Source organism: Sphaeramia orbicularis, chromosome 9 (genome assembly GCF_902148855.1).
Source record: "Sphaeramia orbicularis chromosome 9, fSphaOr1.1, whole genome shotgun sequence".
NCBI classification, from domain to species: Eukaryota; Metazoa; Chordata; class Actinopteri; order Kurtiformes; family Apogonidae; genus Sphaeramia; species Sphaeramia orbicularis.
The window spans coordinates 21,669,310-21,688,081 of NC_043965.1; the positions used below are offsets into that span (position 1 = coordinate 21,669,310).

Below are 18,772 nucleotides of genomic sequence, written 5' to 3' on the forward strand. Positions count from 1 at the left end.
TACTTGACAGAGTTCAGTGACTTCAGAGTGATTCACAAATACATGGGATGCCCAAAAGCTTTTTTCCACCAGTGTGTAATCCAAGAGCATAAATGTTCTGTGGTAGTGAAATCTCATTATATCTTTAATATTTTGGCCTATGGAATAAATAACAAGGCTAAATGTGATGTTTTGACCATCAAATGAATGAATGTAAATGATAAAATGTGTCAAATTATTATTATTAAAGCCTGCAGTAACCTGCAATAACCAGGAGGTCAGGAAATCAGATGGAATATTATAAGAACACTGGCAAAAAATATATTTTATTAAATATTAACAGCGTGCTCTGAGACTTACTACTGAATATTCACTATGTGTTCGACCACTGATCCGCACATATATTTATTTGTTTTTATTATTCTACAATCGGTTGTGCGTTTCTAAATGGTTACCGTTAGTCCGATCAGTGGTTGGTTTAAACGGCGTCACGACTCGAGCGGTCACCTGGAGCTCTGATTGGTCCAGAGCGCTGATCCGGGTACTGCGCTAGAACGAGCCCATTAGCTAAAGGTACCAATATGGCGGAGGTAAGAGGGAAAACAGGGGAGAAGCAATCGATCTTAAATCGATATTTTTAAATTTTGTGTGTTGTATTTTTCAATTTTATGTTATCGATTGGATAAATAATACTTTTTTCCGTTCGTATGCCGTGATTTGTGCCATAATTGTCATTTTTATCTCTCTAAAATATGCTTAAATGTCTGGACTGATCCTTCACTACAAGGCCGCTGCGCCTTCGGTCTCTCAGCTGCTTTGGTGTAGCGGCTGTGTAAATTGATACGTAAATTTAACGTTAGCTTGCTGGTGGAAAGAAATATTACAATATGTTCGCTTATGATGAATGGAAATCTGTTTTTTCGCCCTGACCTTAATTCGTGACGCGTATGCTGTTGAGCTCTTCCAACTCCATCGATTTCAACGCCGCGCAAACGAAAATTACTGTTTACGTTTTTCGATGCATAGCATTAACATTAGGCTTTGGGTTAGCTTGCTAGCTAACAGTTACAGAAGCCGACACCGTATAATTCGCACTTTCCTCCGTGAAATGCCTCTTATTTGACATCGGATTGACATTTTTGATAGAAGTACATGTGAAACTCCAGGTTTTATTGGTCCATTTTACCTGTAATTGTACTCGATGATGAGCGGTTTTCCGTGGCTAGTGGTTTATTAGCTTGTAGTTTACATGACGATAGCGGTAAAATACATGTCGCTTCCTTGTCAAACAGTTTAAGGTGAGAAAATAAAAAACCGTCGTTGTATTTCTTTTCCAAATGTAAGAAATTATGGCTAAAGCGTCCGCACTGTAATTGACGCCGTGAGTCGTGTATTGCTCTTATTTATGCCCTTATTTTATTCTTTTGCAGGCTTCCCTAGGGAGTTCAAGTCCAGGTAAGAAGTCCTCTGCCGTACATTCATTATGTGATATACATTTTATGCTGTATTTTATGTAAGGAGCTAAATGTCATCTGTGTATAGCTAACCTGCTAACCATATTTAGATCACTCATTTCAAGGAAATAGAACGGTTCTAACCAGACTAAGTTGTGAATGTACAATCTTAATATCTCTTTAGTTACATAAATAATGTAATCAACTGCTTTTTACCATGTTTTTGTTCTCAGTTGGCTCTTTATCGTCAGAGGACCATGACTTTGACCCAACAGCAGAAATGTTAGTTCATGAGTATGATGACGAGAGGACTCTGGAGGAGGAAGAGTCCCTGGAAGGAGGCAGGAACTTCAGATCAGAGATTGCAGATCTTGAAAAGGTAATCCAGTGAAGACAAAAGTTGTCCAAAAAAACAGTATTCACAAATTATATACATATTTTGATTGGGGTATGGTAAATATGTGTATCCTCACAATGTCTAAATGAGTACGCATCATTAAATTTGAGGCTTGTAATCCAACTGAAATATAAACAAACATTTTTCAAATGACTGTTTTTTATAACTATTATGAAGATAAGTGGAGACCAATTAAAGATTGACAATATTTTAAATAGAAATATTATACATTCTGTAATTTTAATCTGAAATTGTATTTTTATCAGTTTATTATATTCTGTCTTGTTTTGTTAAGTGAGTATTCTAGTACTTAACTGCTAATTGCATTTATTTACTTATTTATATATATATATATATATATATATATATATATATATATATATATATATTTTTTTTTTTTTTTTATTTATTTTTTTTTTTTTTCCACACAGGAGGGGAACATGCCTTTAGAGGAACTGCTGGCAATTTATCGCTATGAAGCCTCAGCAGGTTCCAGTATAGACAGTTCCTCAGGGGACCTGACCGATGAGCTTCCTGACATGACTTTGGACAAGGTAGATTAGTGCTTTATGATAATTATATATACTCTTAATTAGAGCTGCAGCCAATTAATCGACTAGGTGCTTGAAGTCAATGTAAAAAGTCCTGATTTGATTAATCGACTCGAATTGATTGGAGATATTCTATTGCGGTTTTCCTGAATTGAAGCTTCTTTGTGCGTCACAATAAGCGTCCGTGTGAAACACAACAGTGGAACCAATGTTTAACAGCAGAGAAATGAAGGAAACAAAGCTTTGATTCAGGAGAATTGTGGTTGAATGATTTTTTTTTTTGATTACTTTGAGTTGATTAATCGGTTGCAACTCTACTCTTAATAGAGTTTTTATTGATTTTTTGTATTCTTTTGCATTGATAATTCTCTCCTACTACTTTTTTATTATACTTGAATGGAGTGACTGTAACACCCAATAATTTCCCACTGGGATTAATAAAGTATTCTGAATTTGATTATAAATGATGTATTTAGAAGTCCATAGTTTATATAAGTTTTGTGCATCACATCTTGTCTACCTAAGTTTAAAATTAATATTTTTATATCCTATTAGGAGGAAATAGCCAAAGACCTGTTATCTGGGGACTATGAAGAGGAGACTCAGTCTTCAGCTGATGACCTCACCCCATCGGTCACCTCTCATGAGGCCACTGATTTCTTCCCAAGAACACTTCGATGTAAGTGACTGGTCCTACAATATATATTCTAGATTAAATCTTATGTTTTGATGTATTGTCTGAGCAAAAGATGATTCAAGCTACCATATTCTAAATGTTGTGTTTTATTTGTTGTGCGACTGTAAACTATAGCCAGATACAGAACTAGTTTTGTATATGTTTACTTTGAACAATAACAATAACAATAACAATTGTTATTTATCAAATATGATGAAGTAGAAGAGAGACAGGAGCAATATTTATTTTGTCCAGCAGGGGCTGTTTTGATGGATTATTCATACAAATATAACATTGTCATTTTCAACACTACAAGCTAAAGCTATTTATGTGTTTCTGTTTTTTTTCCAGCTAATGCTATCTCTGATGGCGATAAAGAGTCAGATTATGATGAAGATGGTCCAAGCCCAGAGGACTCCAGAAAGGTGCATTACAATGTCTATTATTTTTGGAATGTACCAGCAGTGAAGTAGAACATTGTTTTGTAGTTTGATTTGATTTCTAGTTCCCTCCGAGATTTTAAGGTTGCTATGTATTGTCTCCTCTTCACAGGAAATCATGGTGGGATCACAGTACCAAGCAGAGGTTCCCTCTTGCCTCTGTCACTACAAAGATGGAGAGAAAGGTGACTGTTACCTTCATTTTTTCAACACTTTCTTATGTATCAAGCATTTAAAGAGACTGCTACAGATGAAATAGTTGACAAGAGTAATCACAATGTTATGTACTTCGTTGTACAGTTTATGAAGATGAAGATGAGTTATTATGGAGCCCAGGTACATTGCCAGAAAACAAGGTTAGGAGTTTCTTGTTTGACGTTTTGTCACGGACAACAGATGACAAGATGGGATGTGACAAACCAGGCATGCATGTCCGAGACAATGAACAGGTCAGTCATTCATCCATTCATCTGCGTATTCATCTTTTTTTTTTGTGTGTGTATTATAACACATTAATAACTATATTATGATGCACAGTACAAATTCTTTAAGTTCAGAGCACTTCCTTAAAGTTCGTCAGATACTTTTTAATGTAAATGTGAATTATGAAGAAAAAACTAAAGGTCTGTTTTCCAAACAGGCTTTGCATGAGCTGGTAAAGTGTAACTACAACACCCGTGAAGCACTAGAGAGATACTGCAGCCACGTAAAGTCCTCTAAAGGTAAGGGAACATGAGTAAAATGTTAGTGTTTTGTTTCATTTCATGTTTTGATCTAATTTATCCTTTAGTCCACAACAAACAGTAAAAGGTGTTGTCAAACATGATGTTGCTTTTTTTTTTCTTCTTATTTGACACTTTGATGAGAATTTACACTACTATGGTGTAATGCATGTTTGTCTCCACTAGGGTTGCTGCAATTTATCGTGAACGAATTATTAATGTTAATATGTTAACATTTTTTATTAGACTTTTTTTAACCAGCTTCATTCGTTGCTGTGTTAGTTCTCATGTCATGATGTATTTTCTATTTAGATATAATTCAAATATTAATGTCCTGTTAAAAAAAAAAACGGTCACCAATTTCACATATTGGACATGGGGGGAAAAAAAGGCGTAATTATTTGTTCTGTCTTTACACAACTGGTAAGTGTTGTAATATGAATCTCATCATAAAGTGACATTAATAGTTCATATTTTTGTATCTGTTTTTATTTCAGAAAAATCACCTCCGTGGTCAGAAGAAGAGTGCAAGAACTTTGAGCACGCACTACAGATGTATGACAAGAATTTTCACCTCATTCAGAAACACAAAGTGAGTTGGTTTCATGATTTGCTGAAACGACCTCGTACACAAGCATAAAAACTACTCAGTATGACATGATTTCCTTATTTTATGTTTTCACCCTTTTTCTTCAGGTCACAACACGAACAGTTGCAGAATGTGTGGCATTTTACTACATGTGGAAGAAGTCAGAGCGCTTTGACTTCTTTGTGCAGCAGAATCGGTTTGGGAAGAAAAAGTACAGCAGCTATCCTGGTGTGACGTAAGTGGCACAGGGCGATAGAGCTTGTCTTTTTTTGTCATTTAACTGACAGGTCTCTGAAAGAAAACATGAAAAGGTGAAAAAATCACACCCACACTTATAAGAAAGATTTGTCTTCTCTGCGTCCCCCTGCAGTGACCTGATGGACAGGCTGGTGGACGAAGCAGAGGGACTGGCAGTGGACAGTTCCTCCTCTGTGTGCTCAGGAGCAGGTGGAGGCGGTAGGTTGGAGACGACCACAGACCAACAGCTCAGCTTACTCAACTCCATCACTGCCAGTGACCTCACAGGTCAGTAATAAGACAAACTGGATAGGAAGAATTAAGAAAAATGAAGTTCATGTTCTTCATCTGGTTTCTAATACTGTTTTCTGCTCCTCAGTCAACATGGAACTGTGATGTGTTATTTCTATGTCAGGACACTGAATTAACTGTTACTTGTGTCCTTGCAGCGTTGAGTAACAGCGTAGCCACAGTGTGCAGCCCTGCGGAGGTCAGCTGTTTAGACTCCTACAGCTTCCCTCCACTGGAGAGTCTTCATCGCGGGGGCCTGAATCACGACGAATCCCTTGGGTTTCCTTCCAACGGCGCCGACTCCGACTGTCTCAACATGCTCGACGCTGGCTTCTACCATTCAGACCTGGGTCAGCTCGGAGGGGTGTGCGTCAACAAGGATTGTGAGCGGCCCTCTAAGAGACTCAAGATGGCACTGCCTGACTCCTTTATCAATGATGTCTCTGTGGGTAACCTTGGGGTGGACTTCGAAGCACGACGGACAACAACACACCACCACAGAATCACCGGTGCCAAAATGGCAGTGTCCGTCACAGACTTTGGGAGCTTGGCTGGCAGCGGTGAACCCAACGGGTTCCTGGGAGCACATGCACGGCACCACACACAGCACACAGCAGCACTTCAGTCAGAGTGATTTTCCTCGTCTTCTTTCCCTGTTTGAAACCTACCCTGCTTGTACATAAGACTGACCTCACTGGAGAATCCAATTTGTTTAAATTCTATTATATATATATATATATATATCTATATATATGTATATGAATATACTTTTTTTCATTTTTGTGTAATATGACATCAGTGATGTCTATCATATAGAACTAAAATCTTGATTTCTCTCAAGAGTTTATATAGCCATTTTATTTTATTTTTGTTGCGGTCTTGAGATGTGTAACGTCCATGTACAGTGGGGCCCAGAGGCTGCAGTAGGAGAGTTGTGTATCTTCCTCCCTCACATTTCCACACAACATCTTCAGAGCTATTTTCTATTATCCTGCCATTCTTTTCAGCTGCCAAATTAGCATAGTTTTCTTCCTTTAGTGTTAGTATTTAATTGCTTGTGTTTGTTGTTTGAAGTGGTACTTTTTAATTAGTGTTTGGTTTACAGGTACTTTAAAGTAACCAGGCTGGAGCAAATGTGTTGAAATTTGTCCCCAAATTAACCTGGCTCGATACTGTATGAAGAGCAACACTAGCTAAGAAGTGTCTTGGCAGCACCTGAGCTGCCCCGGCCTTCCCGTTTGGTTTTCTTTTCTTTCTATTCTCTCCTGTGGAAGCTTGTTTGTAGCCTGCTCGTTTACTTTTAATCTGTTCATAGTGGCCAAACTGGAACATGTGAATGTGTGTAAAAGTTTTTTTTTTAATTCTTTGTAGTCAAGCCCAAATTACACTTCTTGATTCATAGTCCTTACATTTCAGACCAATTATCAAGACTCCTTTTGCAGCAAAACATGGGAGTTGCCTCATTCTACAGCCTGTTTTGTTATTTGCTTTAAGGAGAGTCAGACAAGCAAACTGCAACAGCAATATTGTAATGCAAAGATAGTTTGGGTTAATAGCCATTGAAACGGACATCATCAGGAACAGTTAAGTATCTGCTGCATACACCTTTAGTTTCTCCTTCAGTACTTTCGGCTCATGTTTTCATCTTTGCTACTCATAGGCAAGATTAGTTCTTTGTCATATTTGTAGTAAAAATCCTAAATTAAGTTGCGCCATTTTCTGACCACTTAAAGAAGCTCGGTAAACCTGCTAGAAGTATTTAATTATAGCCACTCACTTTTGTATACGACCTCTGCCTAACTTGTACTGACTAGACAATGCCTTGTATATTCTAGTCGACAATTTCTTGGAGTCTAGTAGCAGAAATGGAGTGTGTTTCTCTTGACTGAAGTCATTAATTGTGAATTGTAAGATGTTTAGCGGGTCATTGTCAGTTGATTGGATGCAGTAGTAGTGTTTACTTAATTTATCTATGCATTGTGATATGAATAATTAGTTTGTTTCAGGGTTACATCATGTTTGTCTTGTAATTCACCATCATGTTTAGACAGGACTCATGCTTTCATACCATCATTATTATTATTATTATTATTATTAAGTTAAAACTGCTTGATCAAGTAATTGAGCTCCAAGCCCAGCAACAGAGAAGATATTCACTTCTGCTTTTCATGTAAATAATTAGCAAATAGCCTTTAAAAAATCTATTAACTGACCTCTTACACTTGTGAATCTGTGTTGATACAAAGGTTTTAATTTGATTCCTTGTCATAAGGCAATAATTTGTAGATATGTACAGATATTTTGGGTTTTGGATTATAAAGATTGACTTGGTGTTTGAATTTTTTTTTTTTCCTTCCTCTTCAAAAAGTCACGATACCCAGACACCAGGACACGGCTGAACCACGCATGCTGCCCGTGTCCACACCACTGAAAACGGCTTTACCTAAAGACGTATTGATAGAACTCAATGTTGCAATTTTGTATTCAGAACTTGCAGCTATGTGTAAAAGTTGCTCATCTCTTTTCCCCTCAAATTGTTTTACATGTTGTTGTCTATATTTGTCTTGATGGTAAAGGGATGGCTGCTGCTCTAAGTATGTGGAGAGCTAGTTTCTCTTTTAATGCAATGTGCATAATGCAGTAAGTCCTCCAAGCTCTTCTAGCTTTAGCAGTGCAGTGATATTTATTTCAACTGTGGTTTGTACAAAGACTCAGAAAAACTGTCAGAATGTAAAGGCCATTCAGTAGTAGAAGTAGGTTTTTCACCACCCTGTGAACTCTTGAAAATGTGATATTTTATTGATATCTCTGGTATGAGATTTGTGTGTGCAAACAAGCACTAAACAAATTTATTTTATATTTTGTATTGTGTTTTGAAGTTTAAAAAGGAAAAAAATAGCAGTTGTGGTTTTGAAAAAGAAAGTCCTTTCATGAAAACAAAAAACATCTTTGTGAATAAAAACCTACAAAACTTTAAAAATGTATATCCAGAAATATAGACAATCAAAAACTTCACTATGAGAAATGTTCAAGAAGCTATCTTTATTGTTTATAAGAATTGTACATAAACATTGAGTTTTTTTTCCTTTTGTTAAACATTATTTTGTATTTTCTGTTGTACTTTAATACCTTGTGTACAGATCCAGAAATAAAACTCTGGTAAAGGTTCGGAGATGATTGTGTAGTCCTACTTCATCACATTAGACGACACATTGATCAGCTGTAACGTTCTGAACACTGGACAGATGAAGTGGGATATTTTTTGGTTCGGTTTGTTTTTGTTAACACTAGCAGCAAAACTATTGGTTAAATTCATACTAAATTGGGTTTATCTATTGCCAGTGACCCAGAATAGATCTTATTACAATTTGGGAAAAGTAGGTCAAAGAATTTTTAAAAACCTTTCTTTTTTCTCCATTTACTTAAAATGGGCGAAAATTTCAAATGTCTATAGAAATATCAATATTGTTTCAATTTACTTCAGACTTGGCACATATATAGAGGCTATTGATATGCTAACATCACCACACACATAGACATGATGACATCAGCTGGATTGTTGTCAAAATAAGCTACAATACGTGTGAGGGGTGGGGCTTGTGCCTGGCATCACTTGTTTTGATTATGTCATTACAATGCGACCTGTCAGTGGATGGGATATATTAGGCAGCAAGTGAACATTTAGTCGTTGAAATTGATGTTAGAAACAAAAAATTGGGCAAGAGCAGGAGCTGAACAACTTTGACAAAGGAGAAATTGTGATGGTTGAAGCATATCCAAATCTTATTCATTTCCAACGTAAAGCAGATAGAACCTACCAAAACTAATTTAAAGAGTAACTGGATCTATGGGATCATGACATGAGATGCTCTGACCTAGACATGACCATTACAATATGGACCTGGTCAAAGTCACTCTATGTTCATGATGCAGGTTTTCGTGCTCAATTCTTATTTTTTGAAATGTGATTTTTTTTATGTAGTTGTTCACTTTATAATTTTAAATGCCACTGCTCATAAGCACAACAGACAATGTGATGTCACGTGCAACACACTGTGTTTATGGAAATAAATATGGATCTTGCTGGGTTCTGCCTCCTCCAATGCAGACTTGTGACGTCATTTCAGGGACGTAAAAGTCGGATGAAATTCAACATAGCCGATCAGACTGCAAAACATATATATATGTCGAGGCCCAAAACGGAATCTGGCCCGATTCAGAATCGGGCCGGCCCAGAATGGAATTCTATTCTAGGCCGGCCTAGAATGGAATCCTGCTGCTATAATGTTATTTTTATACCATGTTTAATGCAAATGATCTAAATTATTACAAAAATCAATACATGGAATTTGCAAATATGTGAAAAAAAATGAAACAAACAACATTTTAATTGTAAACTATAATACACTTTATTTACAAATAGAACCTAGTGGTACTCCCACCAATACATGGTACAGTGAAATCGACTGAAATTGACAATAGTTACTCAAGGTATGTAAGACTGAAAATGTAAAATTATGACAAATTATGGATCATTTGCATTAAACATGGTATAAAAATAACATTATAGCAGCAGGATTCCATTCTAGGCCGGCCTAGAATAGAATTCCATTCTGGGCCGGCCCGATTCTGCATCGGGCCAGATTCCGTTTTGGGCCTCAACATATATATATGTATCCAATTTAGGAAAGTGGCATGGGTCTGATTTAAAAAAAAACAACAAAAAACTGATTTGTGTTGTTCAGACAGTCCTTAAAGAAATTAGATATGACTCACATATGGGTAAAAAAAAAAGTTAGATTTGGGCCACTTTTGCCTGTAATGTGAACGTAGCTTTAGTTCTTTACATTTAACTGCTTCCAACACATCAGCTTCTAGGACTAAATGTTCACTTGCTGCCTAACATATCCAACCCAGTGAAAGGTACCATTGTAATAACAAAATATTAGTACCACTTCTGTCTGAATGACTGATGTATTCTGAAGCAGAAAAGTCATGAAGTGTGACTGTGTAATACTACATAATCATTTAAGCCACCTGAGATCAGCAGTATGCTGCTTTTCTCAGATTCAGCTGCTGATTATTTCAAAAGTCCTGTAAACAACACAAACACAGACACACGTTATCAGTTAAACCTCCATTAAGCGATCAATACAATCTCACACTTTGCAACACAGGAAGTTTCATCAGTGTGGCTGCTGTCCAACAAGTGGAGTGCTCTTTATCTTTGTTTACGGTAACTACACAGCAGACAGCAGAATAGTATCTACTGAGGCAGAAAAAATGAATCTGTGATGGTATTAATAAATGCTCATTTAAATTCTCAAGTTTTAAAAATCTTATTATGCAAAATAAAAAGTAAAACACATAATACACTGTAAAAATCTAAATCTTACCAAGTGTATTTTTCTCATTTCTAGTCAAAATATCTCATCACACTTAAAATAAAACATAATCACCTAAAGAGTAAGTTATAAGTGAGATATAAGAAATTATTTTTAGACAATAGATGTTGAAAATCTTATTTCAAGAAATCTTACCAAGATAATTTTCACTTGTTCCATTGACAGATTTTTGCTTAATTCAAGATTTTTTTTGCTTAATTTAAGATTTATTTATTGTTTTGCTTAATTCAAGCAAAAAAAATCTGTGAAAAATGAAAATTACCTTGGTAAGATTTCTTGAAGTAAGATTTTCAAGATTTATTGTCTAAAAATAAGTTCTTATATCTCACAAGTGATTATGTCTTATTTTAAGTGTGATGAGATATTTTGACTAGAAATGAGAAAAATATACTTGGTAAGACTGATTTTTGCGGTGTAATGGCCCACAGATGCCATGCTAATTGAAAACCCCCTATCAGTCTCAAATCACAAGTCCTCACCTTGGAAAAGATGAATGTTTAATTGTAGAAAAAGTCAGAACATTACAGTATAAGTGGAAACTGAGCTCAGAAACTGTTTCCAAGCTCAAGACCAACTTCAGAGACAAGGGCTCATAACTGAACAATTTCATGTGTTTGGAGGAAAATTAGTCTTCAGTTGTTTACTAAGCATAAAAAAAAACTTATTTATTTATTTATTTTTCTAAAGTCGATCAGATCCCCTGAAAAACTGAACTAACTACCTTTTCTTTTTGAGAGGAATGGACAGAGTAAGAAAGTCCTCAGCCAGTGTCACCTGTGTCCCAGTGTCCTGCAGAGCGTCTTCAGCCTGTCTCTTCAGCTCTGAAACGTCGTCCTCGTCCCCCTCCTTCTGCAGGGTGCAGGGTTTGTACCTTTGGCTGAAGTGGTACAGCACCAGCCTCTGTGCGCCGCATGACCGAGCCACCGCCGCCGCCATTTCAGGCGTACTGTGTCCGTGGTCCACCGCTTTCTCTCTGTGCTCATTCCCTAGGGTGGCCTCGTGCACCAAAACGTCTGCTCCACTGCACAGCCTCAGTGGTCCGTCCCCAAGAACGGAGCTGCAGTCCCCGAAAATGCACACTTTCCTCCCAGGAATATCTTCTTCCAGTACCTCACTAGGCAACACTACACGGCCGCTGTCCAGAGTTACAGACTCCCCCGCTTTCAGACGTCCATAAAGTGGACCTGGTTTGACGCCTGACACAAACACAAGAAGAAACAAGTTAAGACTGGCCACTTTATATGGTAAGTACAGGGGTTGGACAAAATAATGGAAACACCTTAAAAAATCAACAAAATATAATTTAATATGGTGTAGGTCTGCCTTTTGCGGCAATTACAGCCTCAATTCTCCGAGGTATTGATTCATATAACTTGTGAATTGTTTCCAAAGGAATTTTAAGCCATTCTTCAGTTAGAATACCCTCCAACTCTTTTAGAGACGATGGCGGTGGAAATCGACGTCTTACTTGAATCTCTAAAACTGACCATAAATGCTCAATAATGTTGAGGTCTGGGGACTGTGCCGGCCATACGAGATGCTCAACTTCATTAGAATGTTCCTCATGCCATTCTTTAACAATTCTAGCTGTATGGATTGGGGCATTATCATCTTGAGGTGAAGGTGTTTCCATTATTTTGTCCAACCCCTGTATTTCTGCGCTTAGTTTTAGTTCACATAAAGAAAAGTAAAACATGAAAGACACAAAGTACCTAGTTCCTTCAGCACTTCAGTCTTAAGTCTTCCAGGTCGGTCATGTTCCTGGATGCAAAACCCAAAGGAAGGGACACGGTGGAACAACCTGAAGGCGCTCACCACAAACTTCTTGTCCTCGAAAAGGCGGTAACAGTCACTGGATACGTCCAGTGAAATAGTCCTGCCTAACTGCTCCTGTGGGTGCAGAGAACCATGCTCCGCTGTCATCTGAAAAATGACAGTATTATAAAACTTTACTGGCATTGAACATCTAAAATACCTTAAAATTAACAATGGAAAAGCCAAACTACTCCAGTACAAAATGACACTAAGACATGCAAGATTTAAAGTAAAGCAAAAACTAAGATACTGTTGAAAACTATGCTGTGGTTACCTGTTTAAGAAAACCTGACAGACGGTACTGTAGTTTACGTGTTGGAACACTGGACATAGAGCAAAATATCATCTGTAGTGATTCACATTTAAATTACACCCTAATTAGTCACAAACCTCAGGGCTGAGCTGTCCTTCCTCTGGACTCTGATCAGGTGTGGGCTCCAACTCATGTACTAAAACAATATTCGGAGTAAATATGTCTGATTACATGATGCAAAATGAATAAAATGACATGACAACAGGCAGTATAGGAAAGCACTGTGTGGAATTACAACAGAGAAAAAAATAATATACAAGTAATATGCTTTATATTTAATGTATGTCCAATGTTGTGCAATTACAGAATGTGAATCAGCTTTATTGCCCACATTTGTGCACACAAACATGGAATTTGACTGTGTTTCATGCTTAGCTCTAACATACTGTAGAAAAAATAGAATACAGAATAAAAGTAAGAAAGCGTATAATAAAGAAATGCTTTCTTAGTTTTATTCTATAACAGGGGTGGGCAACCTGTGGCTCTGGGGCCACATATGGCTCTTTAGCATCTCTCTATGGCTCCTCTGGTCACAATACATAAGCAAAATTTTGAAATGAACTGAATGAGTCATTACTTTTTAACATTGTTATAGGCCTAAATCTATTCTGACTGTGCACATCCTTCAAAAATGCACAGGCTTTAAACGGAATAAAATAATTTTGACAGCATAAAAACCAAAATGGATTATTTTCTTGCAAAATTCAATACAAGATGCTCAATTTTCATTTGTTCGCAGTTTGTAAGTAAGCCACTTTACATGAAAGTTGAGCTTTTTCTCCATTACATAAGGTAATTATGTTTTGGAAATAGTGTCCATCATTAAAAAATTGTACAAATTTTGAATGTTTTCTTTCTTGTAGTTGTATAATTTCATAAATGCACCAGACATTGCATTATTGTAATGGAAATACAACGTTAAATAGCAAACTAATCACAAATAGGCTACAGCAGAGCAGCCACCTCATAGTAAAATGTAGATGGGTTTAAATATTTTTTTCATGGCTCCAGTCAGATTTCTTTTGAGACAAAAATGACTCTTAAGGTTATAAAGGTCGCCGACCCCTGTTCTATATTCTATTCTATTTCATTAAAATGCTGTTATATGAGTTTATACAATGTCACAAATTAAAAAATTCAAAGGCACAAAGATTCAAAGTTATTTTGGAAAAAAAAATCCGTATTAATATTGCATTAAGAACATGTATATCCAAAAGTAACTGTAACACAGATATGCCAATGTATCAACACACTGTTTGCTGCGGTGTGAAGATTATGTTTAGTACCTATGGTGAAGATTAGATATCTGGCTGTTCAATACACACTTACCTGCATAAGGGAAGAGCAGCTGTGACCCTGTGAGGCCTAGTGTCACCCTGAGAAAGTGTCTGAGGCCCCGGGGCCCATAAATGTCCAAGCAGGGCTGGTTTTGCTGTGACTGGGGGTCTGGGTTAGTGTTGAGACTCACAGTGCAGAGAAGACCGGGTAGACCAAAGAGGTGGTCTCCATGCAAGTGGGAGATGAAAACCTTGGTAATTCGACCTAGAAATAACACAATAAAAAGTTAAAATGACATGAGAGCAACAGACAAGGAAATGGTAATCATATGCTTCTTTTAACCCTCATAGAAATACTCTGAAAATCAGAATTTCAAACTTAGTGTGTTATTGGAGGACATAAGACTTTATTACTGACTTTATTAATGAAGTTACTATATTTGGTTCCTTACCCGTAAGTGGCAAAAAAAAAAAAAAAACCCAAAAAACCAAAATAAAACAAAAAAAAAAGAAATTAATTTTAAAAAATACAAGAAAAAACACATGTAAGGTGAAAGGAACATATTTTTGAACATTAAACCATCACTTTCAGAACATTACAATAACATAAGTGCTGATTCAGACACCTGTCAACATACACATCACTTTGAACATCATTCCTTACATTAGTACCATTACTTCATGGTACCTAACAAAGGAGGTACACTCACTGTTCATGCAGAGGTGGACCTTGCTGACCCTGTAGACTACATTGGACCTGAGATTGTTACCTCACTGTCCTCACTGTAACTGTTGATTTCACTGTCTGGTAATGTTTGCAGAAATTATCAAAAATAGTCACCAAGGTTATTATCGTTAACGAAAACTAACGAAATGACGAAAACTAGAAGTGTAAGAACATTTCCGTTAACTGAAATAAATAAAAACTAGAATTAAAAGAAAAAAACGACAACTAACTGAAACTGTATCGTGTGCTTACAAAACTAACTAAAATGTATAAAAGCTATGGATAAAATTCCCTTAGTTTTCGTCTTTGTCAATGTCGGATTGATATGAAATTGATTTATTTCCCTCAAGCAATTTTAGCTGGAGGCACCGTATGATATTTAACGGTCCGTCACTTCTCATCACTTGTGGTTTAGAGTCGTCCTCTCGACCCCATTCTACCTGGAAACATGGAGACTAAAGTTGGGAGAAAGCACCAGAGTCCTGTATGGGATTTATTTGAATACGACAGCAAAGAAGATAAAAGATATTAAAAAAAATAAAACTAAACTAAAACTAAGCATTTAGAAAATAACAAAAAACTAATAAAAACTAGCAAACCTGCACTAAAAACGAATTAAAACTAACAGAATTAGAGAAAAAAATGTCAAAACTAAATAAAACTAAACTATAATGAAAAATCCAAAACTATTATAACCTTGATAGTCACTTGTCCGATAAAGGCTTCAGCAAACCAGAAACAAAATCATACCAACAGAATCAGAATCATGTTTATTGTCATGCAAGTAAACAGGGTTCACATACCTAGGAATTTAGTTTAGTTTATTTCAAATATGCAACAAAACAAAATAACCCTATTTAGTCCTTATAAATGAAAAAGATTATTAGAAAACGACACACAAACAAAAACTGATATATGAAAACAAAGTATGACTTCATTTGGATATTTGAAAAGGAGTGGGAGGAAGTATAACTGAATTTGTTTCAGTGGTTTGGTGAATACATAGAACATGGAGAAGGTAAGAAGCATGCAGTAAAAAAAATAGAGTAAAATAGAGTAAGATGAATAAACAACTAAGAGTTATAGTGGACTATCAAATTTTGCAAAATATACAATATTAAACAGACAATGTGGACAAAATCAATGGGTTAGAGCAAGGGTGTCAAACTCATTTTCTTTCAGGGGCCATATTCAGCCCAATTTGATCTCCACAGGGCCGGACCAGTCAAATAATAGCAGAATAGCTGGGAAGTATCATTGAAAATAGCAACAGAGTGAATCCTTCTGATTCAAAGTAGCATAATTTGACTGATTATTTTTCAGTTAATACATTTAAAGAAACCTGGAGTTAGCATTTCCTGTTTTGCTATCGTTATTTGGTGAGCATCACCACTGGAAGACACTGACATTCAGAGAAGTTCATGACAAATTGACAGCAAGGGATCATGTGTAGGAAATAAGACCAAACTACGTGTTACTGAATACCCAATTTATGACTCACTGCTGAGTGAAAGTTTGACCTATTTTCAGACTGTTGATAACAAACCATGAATGTCCAAGTATGAACTAGAGCAGGGGTGTCAAACTCATTTTCTTTCAAGGGCCATATTCAGCCCAATTTGATCTCCAGAGGGCCGGACCAGTCAAATAATAGCAGAATAGCCTATAAATAATGACAACTCCAAATTTTTTTGTGCAAAAAATAACATTAGATGATGAAACTATTTCTATCCAAAACAAAAAAATGTGAATAACTGGAAAAAAGTGAAATTTCTGAAGAAAAACAAGTACACGTTTATCAATATTCTGCCTCAACTTATGATTCATACAGTGTGCATTACAGATCAGATCTACCAAGACACAAAATAGGCAGAATATTGTTAAAATCGCACTTATTTTTCTTTAGACATTCCAGGTCGTTCATATTTGTTCAGGTTATTGAGGTTTTATTATTAAAGGATATCAGAGTTTAATGTTCTTTGCAGTAAATCAAAGAGAAAAAATGGGTGTTGCCATTATTTATAGGCATGATGTCATATTATTTTTTTCACATTAAACCAAGAAGAACATTTGGAGTCATTATTTCTAGGTTATTATGTTGTTATTTTTGAGTGTGATGTCCTTGACAATTAATATCTTCAGGGTAATTTTTGCATTTTGCACTTTGTAAATTCATCCTGTGGGCCAGGTTGGAACCTTTGGCGGGCCGGTTTTGGCCCCGGGCCACATGTTTGACACCTGTGGGTTAGAGTGAGGTAAACGGTACCGGTTATGGTTCTGTGCAAATAATAAGTATAAATAACACTGGGTTACAAAAAAATGTTTTTTGCAAGTTGTCTAGGTTTTTTCAACTGAATGACAAAAATGACATCTGTTTTTCTCAATCAGGTCAGGTTTTTTTGCTAATTTGATTTTGAAAAATTTGATCTTCTCACAAAATTGATTACATTTTTGTGACTTCATCAGTTGATTTGTTATATAGTTCTCACCCAAAATAGGTTTTAAGAGAAAAAAATCATTTTCACAAGCACACTTTAAGAAACTTGTGACTTGACTCCTGTTAGGTACAATGGTGTATTCACCGCAGATGTAGCAGAATACGTCAGGCTTATTTTTGCAAGATCTTCTAGTCGAAGCCATTTCATTCACCTGTAATATTAAAAAAAAACATTAATCATAAACTGGCAAAAGTAAAATCTTCAGAACTCGTTTATTGCAAGAAATATGAAAGAATTTTGTATCATATGATGTGAAAATGCCCATAAATGTAAGCAAAAATGTTAAAAAGCCAATATGTAGCATAGTTCAGAAAGTTGACCTGACTGAGCAAAATTAATGTGATTTTTGGATTCAGCACACCAAAATTATCCTAAATCAGCTCAAAAAACTTAAACACTAAATTTGTTGTTGACCAATGTAATAAGTGCAAAATAGTATTACAAAATAATAATAAGTGCAACAATAGGGAGGAAATCTAAGGGAAAACACGAAAAAGTAATTAAAATAGTAAATAAATAGATGTTTTATTCAGTAACATGAGGGGCCGCTTCAACAACTGTCACTACCCCTTCTTCCCAGGTGGGGGCCCAGTCTCACCGGCTCGGAGCTGGCTCTTCATCAGCTGCGTCTGGGTTCCCTCTCCGCAGTCAAACAGCCAGCAGTCCCCGTCCGTCCGCAGCACCAGGGCCGAGGCACCGCGGTGAGGAGACGGGTACGCCGACCCGGTCCCGAGAAAGGTCATGTCCATGGTCATCTCCCACCAACTTTGAAGAAAACTTCAGATAACGCGTGAAGCTAACACACTAAGTAGGACGCCATGACACACAGTACACACTGTCAAACGATGATGACGTATGAGAAGCGACGGCGCGGCGTTCAAAGATATCGGATTTCTTTACGTTTGTATTTTCTCTAAATATATCCTTGGATTTTTTTAGGGATTTATTGAAAATTGGACATTTAAAACCGTGAACAGCGGTTGTGTAATTTTTCACAGCTATAGTTACATATAGCTATACCATGTCATCCAAATTTAATCAATTCAATCAGATTTTTACGCATGCCCTAAAACTAGGCATACTACATAACTGCCAAGGCATTGAGAACTACTTCTAAAGGTGTTTGATGTGGTTTGCAGGCATCAGGTTAGGTGGTCAATAACTCTTACATATGCTTAGTCATTCTGGGCAGGTTTTCATACATGTTAATAAAATATTTTAGATGGCTCCAATTCCATCAAGTATTTCTGGCTTTATCACTGGGCATCAGCACCTTCCATTGGTCCAAAAGACAATAATTTTCTTCAAAAATGGCCGCATTGGACAGGTTTGATGTCCCATTCTTAAGGTGATTTTTATTACAGTCATAGTATTGTATGCCATTGGTCACAGCATAATGTC

At 36.4% G+C, this 18,772-nt stretch overlaps 2 protein-coding genes across 3 annotated transcripts; one reads left to right on the forward strand and one right to left on the reverse strand.

Annotated features, from left to right (window-relative positions):
* The first annotated feature begins 547 nt into the window (after positions 1 to 547).
* Positions 548 to 8,508, forward strand: mier3b (mesoderm induction early response 1, family member 3 b). Of its 2 annotated transcripts, XM_030143380.1 has the most exons (13): positions 548 to 569; positions 1,410 to 1,434; positions 1,667 to 1,812; positions 2,262 to 2,384; positions 2,937 to 3,060; positions 3,409 to 3,482; positions 3,610 to 3,682; positions 3,798 to 3,946; positions 4,138 to 4,219; positions 4,717 to 4,811; positions 4,916 to 5,043; positions 5,179 to 5,333; positions 5,495 to 8,508. In XM_030143380.1, the coding sequence occupies exons 1-13, from the start codon at positions 561 to 563 to the stop codon at positions 5,968 to 5,970; spliced, it is 1,659 nt and encodes a 552-aa protein (XP_029999240.1). In that variant the 5' UTR covers positions 548 to 560; the 3' UTR covers positions 5,971 to 8,508. The 2 variants fall into 2 exon arrangements, with proteins under 2 accessions (XP_029999240.1, XP_029999241.1); XM_030143381.1 differs by lacking the exon at positions 548 to 569 and having other exon boundaries at positions 1,407 to 1,434.
* A 1,556-nt stretch (positions 8,509 to 10,064) lies between these two features.
* Positions 10,065 to 18,189, reverse strand: elac1 (elaC ribonuclease Z 1). Its single transcript, XM_030143382.1, has 6 exons — positions 17,970 to 18,189; positions 14,199 to 14,411; positions 12,947 to 13,005; positions 12,454 to 12,664; positions 11,463 to 11,937; positions 10,065 to 10,430 (listed from the first exon to the last, which is right to left on the reverse strand). The coding sequence occupies exons 1-6, from the start codon at positions 18,124 to 18,126 to the stop codon at positions 10,406 to 10,408; spliced, it is 1,140 nt and encodes a 379-aa protein (XP_029999242.1). The 5' UTR covers positions 18,127 to 18,189; the 3' UTR covers positions 10,065 to 10,405.
* Positions 18,190 to 18,772: the final 583 nt, after the last annotated feature.

Bases quoted from the DNA above. Each gene is read 5' to 3' on its own strand.
- elac1 (XM_030143382.1), bottom strand. From the start codon at position 18,126: ATGACCATGGACATGACCTTTCTCGGGACCGGGTCGGCGTACCCGTCT. The intron at 13,006-14,198 runs GTAAGTGTGTAT...ATATTGTTTTAG, and splicing joins GCTGCTCTTCCCTTATGCAG to TACATGAGTTGGAGCCCACA. The intron at 10,431-11,462 runs GTAGTTAGTTCA...TGTTGTTTACAG, and splicing joins ATTCCTCTCAAAAAGAAAAG to GACTTTTGAAATAATCAGCA.
- mier3b (XM_030143380.1), top strand. The intron at 1,435-1,666 runs GTAAGAAGTCCT...TTTTGTTCTCAG, and splicing joins CCTAGGGAGTTCAAGTCCAG to TTGGCTCTTTATCGTCAGAG. The intron at 4,812-4,915 runs GTGAGTTGGTTT...CTTTTTCTTCAG, and splicing joins ACCTCATTCAGAAACACAAA to GTCACAACACGAACAGTTGC.